At 41.0% G+C, this 14954-nt stretch overlaps 1 protein-coding gene across 1 annotated transcript in view; it reads left to right on the top strand.

Moving 5' to 3' along the window:
• lekr1 (Leucine-, glutamate- and lysine-rich protein 1) overlaps positions 1 to 14954 on the top strand; it is a 112398-nt gene that overhangs the window by 29528 nt on the left and 67916 nt on the right. Inside the window, exon 5 of the mRNA XM_077194607.1 lies at positions 12220 to 12383. Within this exon, the coding sequence (XP_077050722.1) occupies positions 12220 to 12383 (164 nt within the window). The remainder of the gene's footprint in view (positions 1 to 12219; positions 12384 to 14954) is intronic.

Here is a 14954-nt window from a genome sequence, read left to right as displayed (position 1 = left end):
TGGTTTCCCCCTCAGGGTAGTTTTGTTTTATTTTACCACTTAATTAAAGATCCTTAATTTCCTGCACTTGAATCCTCGCTTCACTATTTCACCATTACGTGACAGTTGTTGTCTATTGAGGGACAGAAAGCTCTCAGAATTTCATTAAAAAGATCTTAATTTGTGTTCCGAAGATGAATGAAGGTCTTACGGCCTTGGAACAACATGAGAGTTATAAAATGACAATAGAATTTACATTTTTTGTGAACTAACCTTTAATGAAGATTTGAAAGATGATCCAGTGGCTCGATTGGACTCTTGTCATGGCAAAGTAAAAAAAAAAATGTAAAAAAAAAAATTACATTTTTTGATTTAATGGATGTCACCATCTTTGATATTACTTGGGTCACTGTCGCGATGTTTACTGGTAAGAGAATACAGGCTCGACTACCGTTGCATGTTCATATTTACGCTTCTGTAAGTTTTTGATTTCGAAACTCACTGTAAAGAAAACAGTAAAGTAAATGTGGTTGTCCATCCCAAAACTTGACAGTGTGAGTGTAGCCTTTATGTCATGACCTATTATATTGGAATGTGTGCAGTTGTGGTGCAACAGTAGTGGGTGTTAATATTACACTTGATTTCTGTGGTCTTACATTGCACCCCATCAAAATGTATCCCTGGATGAACAAAATGTTCTATTCTGTGTTCCTGTTCTTTTAGGGATTGTAATGTTTCAAGATAGTTAAAGTGTTTCTCTCACTGCCCCGGTTGTGCAGGACTCTATGGAGTGCAGTCTTGAAGGCCCCTTGTAGTCAATAATTTTATCCCTTAAAACGGATCACCAAAATGACATATTTAAAGTTTTTCCTTGAAAAAAAAAATCTTCATGCCTTAAAATAGCTCAGATGTAACTATACACCCTTGCCTCATTTAGTATACGCTGTTCTGTGAATATGCAAATTAGCCCCGCCTCCACTCACTCACTCCAGCTCAGAGATCCACTCATTGATGATCACACGTTGATCTGATTGGTTATAATGTGGTTTGTGACGACAGAAACACCAGCGATTTCCAACCTCATTTTTGGTTCACTGCAGTTTTAAGGAGAACATTCTTAGCATTGGTGTTGACATGAATTTGTGCATAGTTTGTCTTAAAGCATATTTAAAACAACACATAGACATATAAACAACATTAAAAGCTTGATTTTCACCACAGGGGGACTTTAACACCGATGTTTGCGTGCCAGTCAAACATCGGAAGAACTTTCAAATCATTCAGTTTTGACCCCATTTGCCAATGACATTTTATCAGCCAGTAATTGCTAAACAATTTGCACATGATATGTACAGTCTGTCTTCTTAAAGACAAGTTTAACTTTGCTTGTAAGTTTGAGATTTTCCATAAATAATTAGTCTTTTTTTAGAGCAACAAGAAATGTTTAAAAACATCTAACTCTATAAAGAGCTCTCAAATGCCTCATAATCTTCTATTAATCTTTTTTTTTTTAAATTTTTATATTGTTTCCAAGACCGTCCCGAGACGGCAGTTCACCTAGACCATCCTGAATAGATTTTTTCGGTAAACTATAATTGACGGCTCCACTTTATCTTTTTGCACCGCAATTACCAGGCTTTTAAGCTCCAGTACATGTTTTCACTGTTTACTGTGCATACTTCACACTTCCCTGCTACCTAAAAAACTCGTAAAATCTTCCTTTTGAGATGCTATCTAACATATTTCCACATGGATGTCAAAGCTGAGCGTGACCCTTGCGTTGAAAAGTGTGTTGAAGCCTTGACACTAGTCATGTGAAAAGACCTAATGCACTGTAATAACAATTTGGACTACAGACATGAATGATACTTCAAATCATGTGACTCATTGAGAATAGTTAATGAGTTTGCTTTTATTTTAATCAGACAAAAATGGAAATTATGTTATTTTGTCCATACAGTGAAAGTAAATTGGGTCCAATGATGTTACTGACCCTATTGATCTCTATTGTATGTTCAAAAACAGTTTTTTTTTTCAAAGTAAGAAAGCCATAGATATGTCATGACCTATTATAAAGGAATATGTGGCGTTGTGGTAGCCTATATATTGACTTCCTCAGGATGCCTTTCACATTTCTCAAAGCATCAAGGAATTATTGAAGTGCTCTTGTGTGGTCTTACATTGCACCATATCAAAATGTATCCCTGGAAAAACAAAATGTTCTATTCTCTGTTCCCGTGCTGATAGGGCTAGTAATGTTTCATGATGGTTAAAGTGGTTCTCTCAGTCTCTCATTCTCTGTATTTCTTGCCTGTCCAGGCTGTGGAGAACTTTATGGAGTGCAGCATTAATGTGTTGTGCGCCAGTCAAACATTGAAACACTGTACTCAACTTTCAAATCATTCCACTGATAAAAGAAAGCCATAGAGCTCGACTGATGACAGAATTTTAGTTTTTGGGTAAACTATCCCTTTAAAGGGAATTTACTATCCCTTTAAATTAAAATTAAAATTCTGTCAGTAATTACTCGCCCGCATGTTGTTCCAACCCCGTAAGACCTTCGTTCATCTTCGGAACATGAATTATGATATTTTTGATTAAATCTGAGAGCTAGATCACTCCTCCATAGGCTTCTAAGGGATTGACACTTGCCAGCCCCAAAAAGTTATTAAAGATATCGTTAAAATAGTCCAAGTGACTACAGTGGCTCAATCTTAAGTTTATCAAGTGACAAGAATACTTTTTGTGCGCAAAAAACAACAAAAATAACGACTTTATTTTAACTATTAATTTCCTTCTCTGTGGGCCTCGAGTCAGTTCACTAGTGTAACAGCGTAAGCTTCTGTGTTATACGTCACACGCATCACCCACATGACCAGCGTCGACCAATAGTGAGCCTACGTGTGACGTACAACACAGAAGCTTACGATATTACACTAGTTAACTGACTCGAGGCCCACAGAGAAGGAAATGAACAGTTGAGATAATGTCATTATTTTAGTTTATTTTGCGCACAAATTTTTTTCTCGTTGCTGAATAAGTAAAAATAAAAATCGCTAGTTAATACCACTAACAAGGCTCAAAATAGCCCCACACTAACACGGTAGCATAATTAGGGTCTCTCTCCATATGCAAACCGAAAACCAGTCGAAGCACGAACACCGTGCTACGTGAGCTAAACTGTGACTATCGACCAGCACGTAGCACGGATTTTAACTGAAATGGTGAAGTCAGTGTGGAATCATTTGACTTGAGTCTGTACGCAACCACCCAGAAACATGATAAAAACACTCTCAACTCTATAGCAATGCTCTGGCAACCACCAGCAACATTCTAGCAATATATGGTATTAAAAAATGAAATATTGATATCATAGTAATATTACACACACAATAGTATTATAAGTAATCCAGCAGCAGTAACTGGCCGACACTCCAAGATGCGTGTGGGTTTATTGCACCTTAAAGCTGGCTTCCACCCACCATAAAATGGGAAAAATGAGGTTAGTGGACATGACAGATGAGACACTCAACCCACACCAGAAAAAAGCTGGATTCTGTAAAAAAGTCAACTTTCTTTTTGTGCAGTTAAGGCCATTGCACACTGAGTCCGAAATTTTCGTATTCGTGATTCAGTGGCTCTGAATTGTCAAAACCATCCAAACTGCTTGCTACGGATGCGGAAAACGCAGAAAATCGAACCCAATCCGATTTTTTTTACGACGGACGAAAGTTTTGTAGACAGTGTGCAAGCGTGACTATAACCTGAGGTCGAGTTTTTTTTTTTAACGTGCGAAAATTTCGGATACTAATTTCGGAATCCGTGTGCGGAATCCCTTTAGGATTACAAACACTCTCTACATCTCCATTCACTCATATTTTGTTCATTTTGTGTTTTCTCTTATTTTGGGCCAAAGTTAAAGACAAACCTGATTGTTTGTGTTATTTTTTGTCAAAATGTTAATAGATATGTTAAATAATAATGGTAATGTACTGAATATCTGATATTGTGGCAACCCTAGCATTGTGGCAGATACTTGCATTGACAGATTTACTTACAATTTTTACTCATATTTTCATCAGAAAATATAAAAATGTAGTTGAAGAAGAAGTCTTTCCCTGAAGGTCGGTAAAATGAGCGCTGAAGTCTGCTTCCTTTATTCTCTACTTCACAAAGATATGAAGTAGATTTCAGCTCATCTTTGAACTGCCTCAGTCATCAGAGCAAAGAGAAAATGAAATGGTGCGATTCTTAGATGTCTTTCCTCCTTAACCCCCAAGCCGTAATGTTAGCGTCACTATAAAAGCCCCTTTTCAAGTCTGGTGTGTGTGCATATTTCGTTTCTGGAGTGAAGTGTGCTCCACATATGGGGTTGTGCGTGTGTAGTGCGCTCTCTGTAGCGTGAGGTCTAGCAGTCTGTTCGGTCAAAAGGTTTATATCCTGATTATAGACTACGCCCCAGCGCTTCACAGAAACACACGGCAAGTATAAACTGTTTGATCCATGATCAGCCCCGAGGAAGGTGAAGAGCACCAGAATATGATAATGTTAATGATGGGAGGTGATTTATAAAGACCGTTATGATGAAGTTAAGGATCTGAAACTGGTCTGGCTGGGAATGCTGGGAAGCAGGGGAAAGGAGGCTTAAGCAGCTGGCCAGACACACACACACACACACACACACACATCAAAAACAGACCATGTGCTGTCCAGACACACTCCAGAAACACTTCAAACCCTGAGAGCGCAACGAGAACTAAAGAGAGGAAAGGAATGGGGAACAAAGACAGGAAAAAAGACTAAAAGAACGAAGGGTCAGTCTGAATGGGTCAGTCGTTGCACTGGAGTCCAGTTTAACTGACAGAGCCAGATGTGCTTGCAGGAAAGACACGCAGCTGTCCATCAGATTTATTGATGAGGTTCTCGGCTCTTTTCTTCTGTCTGATCTGATCCGTTTCATCTCCTCTTCTTTTCTCGTCTCCTCTTCTTTTCTCATCTCCTCTTCTTTTCTCATCTCCTCTTCTTTTCTCGTCTCCTCTTCTTTTCTCGTCTCCTCTTCTTTTCTCATCTCCTCTTCTTTTCTCGTCTCCTCTTCTTTTCTCATCTCCTCTTCTTTTCTCGTCTCCTCTTCTTTTCTCATCTCCTCTTCTTTTCTCGTCTCCTCTTCTTTTCTCATCTCCTCTTCTTTTCTCGTCTCCTCTTCTTTTCTCGTCTCTTCTTTTCTCGTCTACTCTTCTTTTCTCATCTCCTCTTCTTTTCTCATCTCCTCTTCTTTTCTCGTCTCCTCTTCTTTTCTCATCTCCTCTTCTTTTCTCATCTCCTCTTCTTTTCTCGTCTCCTCTTCTTTTCTCATCTCCTCTTCTTTTCTCATCTCCTCTTCTTTTCTCGTCTACTCTTCTTTTCTCATCTCCTCTTCTTTTCTCGTCTCCTCTTCTTTTCTCGTCTACTCTTCTTTTCTCATCTCCTCTTCTTTTCTCATCTCCTCTTCTTTTCTCATCTCCTCTTCTTTTCTCGTCTCCTCTTCTTTTCTCGTCTCCTCTTCTTTTCTCGTCTCCTCTTCTTTTCTCGTCTCCTCTTCTTTTCTCATCTCCTCTTATTTTCTCATGTCCTCTTCTTTTCTCGTCTCCTCTTCTTTTCTCATCTCCTCTTCTTTTCTCGTCTCCTCTTCTTTTCTCATCTCCTCTTCTTTTCTCGTCTCCTCTTCTTTTCTCATCTCCTCTTCTTTTCTCATCTCCTCTTCTTTTCTCGTCTCCTCTTCTTTTCTCATCTCCTCTTCTTTTCTCGTCTCCTCTTCTTTTCTCATCTCCTCTTCTTTTCTCGTCTCCTCTTCTTTTCTCATCTCCTCTTCTTTTCTCGTCTCCTCTTCTTTTCTCATCTCCTCTTCTTTTCTCGTCTCCTCTTCTTTTCTCATCTCCTCTTCTTTTCTTGTCTCCTCTTCTTTCTCATCTCCTCTTCTTTTCTCATCTCCTCTTCTTCTCTCATCTCCTCTTCTTTTCTCATCTCCTCTTCTTTTCTCATCTCCTCTTCTTTTCTCGTCTCCTCTTCTTTTCTCATCTCCTCTTCTTTTCTCATCTCCTCTTCTTTTCTCGTCTCCTCTTCTTTTCTCATCTCCTCTTCTTTTCTCGTCTCCTCTTCTTTTCTCGTCTCCTCTTCTTTTCGCGTCTCCTCTTCTTTTCTCATGTCCTCTTCTTTTCTCGTCTCCTATTCTTTTCTCATTTCCTCTTCTTTTCTCGTCTCCTCTTCTTTTCTCATCTCCTCTTCTTTTCTCATCTCCTCTTCTTTTCTCATCTCCTCTTCTTTTCTCGTCTCCTCTTCTTTTCTCATCTCCTCTTCTTTTCTCGTCTCCTCTTCTTTTCTCATCTCCTCTTCTTTTCTCGTCTCCTCTTCTTCTCTCATCTCCTCTTCTTTTCTCGTCTCCTCTTCTTTTCTCATCTCCTCTTATTTTCTCATGTCCTCTTCTTTTCTCGTCTCCTCTTCTTTTCTCATCTCCTCTTCTTTTCTCATCTCCTCTTCTTTTCTCGTCTCCTCTTCTTTTCTCATCTCCTCTTCTTTTCTCGTCTCCTCTTCTTTTCTCGTCTCCTCTTCTTTTCGTGTCTCCTCTTCTTTTCTCATCTCCTCTTCTTTTCTCGTCTCCTCTTCTTCTCTCATCTCCTCTTCTTTTCTCATCTCCTCTTCTTTTCTCGTCTCCTCTTCTTTTCTCATCTCCTCTTCTTTTCTCATCTCCTCTTCTTTTCTCGTCTCCTCTTCTTTTCTCATCTCCTCTTCTTTTCTCGTCTCCTCTTCTTTTCTCGTCTCCTCTTCTTTTCGTGTCTCCTCTTCTTTTCGTGTCTCCTCTTCTTTTCTCATCTCCTCTTCTTTTCTCGTCTCCTCTTCTTTTCTCGTCTCCTCTTCTTTTCGTGTCTCCTCTTCTTTTCTCATGTCCTCTTCTTTTCTCATCTCCTCTTCTTTTCTCGTCTCCTCTTCTTTTCTCATCTCCTCTTCTTTTCTCATCTCCTCTTCTTTTCTCATCTCCTCTTCTTTTCTCGTCTCCTCTTCTTTTCTCATCTCCTCTTCTTTTCTCGTCTCCTCTTCTTTTCTCATCTCCTCTTCTTTTCTCGTCTCCTCTTCTTCTCTCATCTCCTCTTCTTTTCTCGTCTCCTCTTCTTTTCTCATCTCCTCTTATTTTCTCATGTCCTCTTCTTTTCTCGTCTCCTCTTCTTTTCTCATCTTCTCTTCTTTTCTCATCTCCTCTTCTTTTCTCATCTCCTCTTCTTTTCTCGTCTCCTCTTCTTTTCTCGTCTCATCTTCTTTTCTCACCTCCTCTTCTCGTTTCATCCCCTCTTCTTTTCTCATCTCCTCTTCTTTTCTCGTCTCCTCTTCTTTTCTTGTCTCCTCTTCTTTCTCATCTCCTCTTCTCGTTTCATCCCCTCTTCTTTTCTCATCTCCTCTTCTTTTCTCATCTCCTCTTCTTTCTCGTCTCCTCTTCTTTTCTCATCTCCTCTTCTTTTCTCATCTCCTCTTCTCGTTTCATCCCCTCTTCTTTTCTCATCTTCTCTTCTCGTTTCATCCCCTCTTCTTTTCTCATCTCCTCTTCTCGTTTCATCTCCTCTTCTTTTCTCATCTCCTCTTCTCATTTCATCCCCTCTTCTTTTCTCATCTCCTCTTCTCGTTTCATCCCCTCTTCTTTTCTCATCTCCTCTTCAAGTTTCATCTCTTCTTTTCTCATCTCCTCTTCTCTTTCATCTCCACTTCTCGTTTCATCCTCTTTTCTTTTCTCATCTCCTCTTCTCGTTTCATCTTCTCTTCTTTTTCATCTCTGTCCTCTTAGCTTATCTCAGTTTTATTAATGTTCTCTTATTTTCTCATGTCCTCTTCTCATTTCATCTTCTCTTCTTTTTCATCTCTGTCCTCTTAGCTTATCTCAGTTTTATTAATGTTCTCTTATTTTCTCATGTCCTCTTCTCGTTTCATCTTCTCTTCTATGATCCTGTCTTGTTTCCTTTCTTTTTTATTTCTCATCTCTTCTCATTCCATCTTTTTTCCATCTCATCCTTCTCTTATTTCATCTCAACTTGTCTTTCTAATTTTGCATTTTTACTGTAATTCTCTTTTTGTCTTCTAGTCTCCTCTCCTTTGACAATAGCCATTTTTCATTGTTCCCTTGTTATGAAAAATTAATTCCCATGATTCTCTCCCATTGTGTCGCTCTCTTTGTTTTTCTGTCTCTTTTACTGTCTCCATGTGTCGTCTCATCTTCTTTTCTTGCATCTCTTCTTGTCTCATCTTTTCTTGTCTCGTCTCCTTTTCTCGACTCGTCTTCTTGTCTTGTCTTTTCTCGTCTTGTCTTCTTTTCTTGTCAAGTCTTTGTCATCTTATCTCATTTTTTTCTCTTATTTTCTCATCTTTTCTCATGACATCTCTTTTCCTTGCATCTTGTTTTTTCTTGCATCTCATCTTGTCTCATCTCCTATTCTTCCTTCTCTCTTTTCATCTCCTCTCCTTTCATCTCCTCTTCTAATATCCTGTCTTGTCCTTTCATTTCATTTCCTCTTTATTTCTCATCTCTTGCCATCTTTTTTTCTTACATCTCACCTTCCTTTATTATTTCATCCCATTGGCTCGTCTCCTCACCTCTTTTCATCTCCAATTCTAGTCTCCTATCTTCTTGTTTAGTTTAATTTCCTATTTTTTCTTGTCTCATCTCATCTCGTCTCCTTTCCTTCCCTACCTGTCTTGTCTTTCACATTTTGCCTTTTTACCGTAATTCTCTTTTTGTCTTCTAGTCTCCTCTCCTCTGACAATAGCCATTTTTCATTGTTATCTTGTTTTAAAAAATGTATTCCCATGATTCTCTCCCATTGTGTTGCTCTCTCTTTTTCTGCCTCTTTTACTGTCTGTCTGTCTCCATGTCTCACCCTAACACTGCTATGTTTACCTGTTGCCATGACGGCTAGACAACTGGATGAGTGTGTGCTTGTGTATGTTTGTTTATGTGGTGACAGACTGGGTTGGGGGGATGGATACGCATATGGTTGGTGTGTGGTCGAGGAAGAGATTTCATATGTGTGTGTGTGGAGTTGGCGTCCTGTTTATCCACATTGAGACTTCTGGCAGTTCTTATCTGCCGCTGTCTCATGATGATGATGTAATGCTGGTGGGAATGAGAGGGGTGTGTGATGTAGTGCAGCCGAACTGACACACTTCTTTAAATCTAAACCTCATTAAATCCCCCAGTGCTGACACCCAGCCAGAAACTACGCGAGGCCAAAAAGACACAGACTGTCCCATAGAAAATGAATGTATTTCTAAATGAAGGTTCAGCAGGAGCATGTTCATCTAATCCTGATCATCACAACACTAGTGCATACTGTATAAACAGCTGCTTACCAAATGTGTTTACCTTCAGCTCACTCAAGGATTATATGAAAATGTCAACTCATAACAAATGAGACATAGCTTAAAATGAACAGGAGTACAAATATCCCACCCACACATAAACTGTAAACTTTATTTATCTAGGCTTATGTCTGAATATCTAGAGTTTTGTGTCAAAGACTTAACATACAATTTGAATGGATCAAAACTGATACACACAGCATGTCAAGGATTCAGAATCAACAGTGATTTCAACATTGATTTTTTTAAATCAGTATTGATTGTGCTTGTTAATCAGATCTCAACTGAGCGCTCTTTATTATCTCAATTGCTTCTCATGAATGTGAATGAATGTGCTCAGATTGGCAAAGATACAAAAGTGTGCAATAAAAAGTCACAGATTGTAATGTTCTTAAACGTCTTGATTTTTCTTCTCTCTTTGCTTTCTTCTCTCTTTGCTTCTATTCTCGTCTGGTCTCTTCTCTTCAAAATTAACTCAATTGACCCTTCGCTAAGCCACGCCCGAAAACCGCCACTGGCCAATCGTGTCTTAGCAACCATAACTAGGCGCGGGAGGTCTGGCAAGCTTTCGAGCAAGGGAAACATGCCGAAGCGTTGTGCGTATGGATTGTGCTAATCTGATACCCGGTATCCTAAAAGTTTGGATGGGGGAGTGGAATTTTTTTCCTTCCCGAAAATCTAAAACCCGAGGGGAGAAATGATGTGCGTGGATCAAGCAGTGTGAGAGACCCTATTCACAACTAGATGTGGACAGGATTAACAAAAACACCTATTGCTTGGAAATAATGACGGTTCTTTTTTCATAATGCATATATTTTAACGTAAAATAGGACGATTAAAGACAAGACGGAGTTTCACTGACATACTTTAAAATATATTTCAGCATTTTGTTAATCGACGGCCTACTACCCCTGACTGAGTAACTTTAACCCAATCCGATCGCGGCTCTCCCGGTGTTAGTGTTATTCCACAAGATTTATGGATAAACTGTTTGATTTATAATTATTAGATTATTTTCACATTTCACTCACCCTGCTGTGCACGAACATAGCTGTTCCTCGATTTGTGTGTTTCCCAGTTGAATTGTCAGAGTATGAGACGGCTGCTGTTTGCGCTGAGACTATAGGCTTTAGCTTCAATTTTTATGAAATTATTCTCTAATCGGTTGCATATTATGTCGTGGATATATCCCTCGAATGCACACTGCAGTCCCTTTTGTCTTGCTCTCTCAGATATTTCACATGTTCACCAAAAATTACTAATTATCTCATTGGGAATGTCTGACACCGGTGCATACACACTGTAATAGACGTGCCAGGCGCCAAAGCTTGTCAGGCGTAGCAACAGTAACTAGGGAGTTTGAAATAAGTGAGCAGCGATAAAGTGTTAGTGAATATTCCTATGCCGTCCACGCTGTTGAGTGTGGCGTTTAGATGAATATGTAAAACATTGACTACGTTTACATGCAGCCAATAACCCGTTCAAAACCGGAAAATTAGCAATAACCCGGTCACGCACGGCCATGTAAACAACGGCAAAAACCCGAATATGCTCATATCCCGGATTTTAAAAACCCGGATATGATACCTGGGGTACCCCTTTTCTAACCCGAATTTTTGGTCATGTAAACGCGTATCGGCATTTCCCCATAGTGATTTGTGTTCTGCGCATGTTCTATTCGCTAGGAATCTTGGTCTTTTGAGTAGAGGAACTTGTCGGCGCATACAAAAACCCGCGTGCAATATACCGGAAGTAAACATGGCGAAACGCAGCACAGCATACTTTTGGAGTGAGGTCAGTACCAGCACCACATGTAAATAACTTCAACAGTAAACGGGTTATTCCTAATGTTTCAGAAACCTGAATATTGACTTTAACCCGACCATAACCCGAAAATTGGCTGCATGTAAACGTAGTAACAGCAGTTAAGAAAGCGTCTGATTGTAGTGATGTGGTTATGTTTGTACCAGCTCTGTAATTCAGCGCTCCAGTGAGGATTATTTATATAGCAGTTTATACAGCAGATTGAGCAAACTTGTCTTGAAGGTTCGCTGGCAAGCTGTTTCAAACTCCCAAAAGAGACTCGAAGCGAACTTCGTTTGGGCCAGATTTTGTTCAAAATAATGTCACACTGCTTGTTCTCTTTAATGTGAACTAAAACGTTTCATCTCTTCTTTTCTCATCAGCATTTAAGGTATCTCCTCAACTTTTCTTGTCATCTTGTCTCGTGTTTTCTCTTCAAACAGAACTCAAATGTTTCATCTCGTATTTTCTCATCTTTTCTCTTTTGTTCTCGTCGAACATTTGATGTAGTCCTTTTTCATGTCTCGCCTCTTCTCCTCTTTTCAAAATGAACACAAACATTTAATGTAGTCTCTTTTCTTTTCTCTTTCCTTCGAGTCTTCCTTTTTTCTCTTAGATTGCCATATTGCCAGTATTGTTGTCTTGCACAAAAGCAGTGTAGTGAAAAAATGTAGTATTCTTCAGTATAAAATAGAATCTTTTGAGTAATCCTTATTTTGCGTTTGTGTGTGTGTGTGTGTGTATGTGTGCTTGTGTCTGTGTGTGTGTATGTGTGCTTGTGTCTGTGTGCATGTGTGGGTCTGTGTATGGGTCTGTGTGTGCTTGTGTGTGTCTTTGTGTCTGTCTGTTTGTGTGTGTGTGTGTGTGCTTGTGTCTGTGTGCATGTGTGGGTCTGTGTATGGGTCTGTGTGTGCTTGTGTGTGTCTTTGTGTCTGTCTGTTTGTGTGTGTGTGTGTGCACGCGTGTCTGTGTGTGTTGTCTCTGTGTCTGTGTGCGTGTGTGTGTGTCTGTGTCTGTGCGTGCGTACGTGTGTGTGTGCGTGCGTGTGTGTGTGTGTGTCAGATCGAGGTTCATACAGCAGCAGAGGCGTCTCAGGGAGGCTCTGGTCCTGCTTCAGTCGTCTCGTGGGGAGATGACGACCGTTAAGAGCCTGTTAACTCACTTCCTGGAGACATGGGACAACAGCAAAGCACGGATACATCAGAGTTGCATCAGTGCTGACGCAGGTAATTAAAAACACACACACGCACAAAACAACCACTGCTTGTGTCCTGTGAACTTCAGAAGACATGTGTATGTCTGTGCATGTCTTTTACACACGTGTTCTGAGCAGATGCAGGCAGTCTCATGCACAGAACACACTCCTACACGCCAAGGGTGACTATCACAATATATCTTGTCATGGTCTGAAATTAGAATCGAACACACTCTCCCTCGGCCTGTGTGTGTGTGTTGGTGACTGTGAGATGTAGGGCACACTGTTCCTGCTGTGCTGAGATAATTGCAGTATAATGATAAGAGCGGATGTGAGATTTAATATCGGGGAGCTGGAAGAGAGGAGTGTGTCAGTGGATGGCAGGGGCAGTGTGTGTCTCACAGTACTGTGAGTCTTGTGGGGCTGACATGTATTAAAGGCACACTATGTAAGATTTTTAGATCAAAATATCTAAAAACCACTAGAACAATGTTATATATTTTGTTGATTTGTGTACTTACATTATCCCAGATGTTTCTAAGAATGTTTAAATTCAGAGAAATAAGCAGTTTTAACCAAGACACGAATCCACGTCTGTGCGTCCCCTATTAATGACATCATACCCAGTTTGAATCAGGAGGATTCCCGACGGTTGTTGTATGAGTAGTTAGAGCTAGAAGTGAGGAGATGGGGTGGTGGAGGGATGCTGGGAAACTCAACGAACGGAGGTAAGTCTGCTGTATATATACATGCTATGATAGTCTATGATATTAGACCATGGGTCACCAATCTTGGTCCTGGAGGGCCGCTGTCCTGCAGAGTTTAGCTCCAACCCTAATTAAACACACCTGAACCAGCTAATCAAGGTCTCACTAGGCATAATAGAAACTTTCAGGCAGGTGTGTTGGACCTTTTCAGGCAGGTGTGTTCAGGCAGGTGTGTAGGGGAGAAAAAAAAAACAAAAAAAACCTTGGTCCGGTTCCTACAACATGCTGCCATCTGGTCCTCCACCAGCTGGGCGATCTCCTCCGCGGTGCCTGGCGGTGACGCTGGATGGCCCCCGGTGGACGGCGACGGCTCCTCGGGTGCCTTGGGCAGATGGCAGGAGTCCACCGCTCCCTGCTCCTCCCCTTCACTGGTGGACGGCAGCAGGATACGGCCCACGGCGAGCGGCGGCGACTCCTCCTCTCCCTCCCGGACGGCAGCCGCCCCTCCAACACCCAGGCGGCCGGCAGCGAGCTCGACCGTCCCACCGGCAACTCACTCCAGAGCACCGCCTCGAGCGTCCATGGCCGCGAGTCCCCCGCTCCCTGCTCCCCCCCTTCTGGCGGACGGCAGCAGGCTCCGACCCGCGGCGACTCGCGCACCATGCTCGATGGCACCGCGGATTCCCCACAGCAGCGAGGACTCTCTGACAGCGCGTTCCTCCCTCTTCCCTGGTTTCGGCACCACTGTAGCAATGTTCAGGGAAGAAGGAGGCGGGAACCGGCGAACATTTAACAAACTTTATTTAAAATAAAACAAACAAACCAAAATACCACCAGCAGCCCCTCGCGGACGACTGCTGGCTACCGAAAATAAACATAAAAGGAACTGCCAGCAGCCCCTCACGGACGACTGCTGGCTAAAATAAAACACAAATACAAACACAACTAAAATACAGGCCTGTTCCTCTCTCGATCATCAACGTCGTCGCTCCTCCTTTATGCTTCTGCTCCTCCGTGAGAGATGCGAGACCGGTGTGCTTCACAGGTGCTGCTCATTAGCAATCGCACCACCGGCCTCATGTCCTGTTCGCCACAAACATGAATCTTAGGGATGGGACGGTATGAAAATTTCATATCACGATTATAGTGACCGTTTTGTTAAAACAAGATGAAAGTGTTAAAAAAGAACTGTGCTCACACTGAAAACATTTCAACAAGTTTTATATTTGAGAATCGACAAACAACAAATAAAACAAGCAGCTCTGTGCACTTTTTAAAGCAAGATTCTATTCTGTGGCATTTCCTTCCTTATAATGACCGTTGTCAATAGCAACGCATTATAACAGCGCACATCCATGCATCACAACGGACGCGCGCTCTCATTTCATTCAAATACAACTTGTCATCTTGCGTCTCCGTTTATGATTGAATTGAAAATGAATTCGAATTTGATAATATTGTTGTGATCATCTTGTCTGGAAGAGTTTTGTACGCTGTACAAAATGGATTTAACAGGTAAGAATAGACATTAATCTCTATTCAATATTTCCCCGTAATTATGTGGTAAAATAAAAATCGGTGTTATAAATGTACAATGAATATACATTATTATCTCTTAAATGTCACTCTTAATAGTCTTGTTTGAACTTGTCCGTTCGCCTTTGGCTCAAAGCCACTTGCTGCGAACTTTTCTTCGCGGAAGCTTCAAGTTTATTTCAAGTAAGTGAGATAAAATATTTCAACTCAAAACAATATTTTGTGCCCAATTATTTCCCAGACGTAGTTTTAGTATGGAGTCAAACTTGCCTTGCGTTCGCTACAACAGTGTGTGATGGTCACACAGGACGACTCGGCAGATTTGAAGTGTTTACCCCTATCGTAGCGACTTTTTTTGT

The sequence above is a fragment of the Siphateles boraxobius genome, unplaced genomic scaffold, assembly GCF_051911475.1.
Source record: "Siphateles boraxobius isolate OS27281-9 unplaced genomic scaffold, OSU_SipBor_1 32, whole genome shotgun sequence".
Classification (NCBI taxonomy): domain Eukaryota; kingdom Metazoa; phylum Chordata; class Actinopteri; order Cypriniformes; family Leuciscidae; genus Siphateles; species Siphateles boraxobius.
This window is presented reverse-complemented; position numbering and strand designations above follow the sequence as displayed.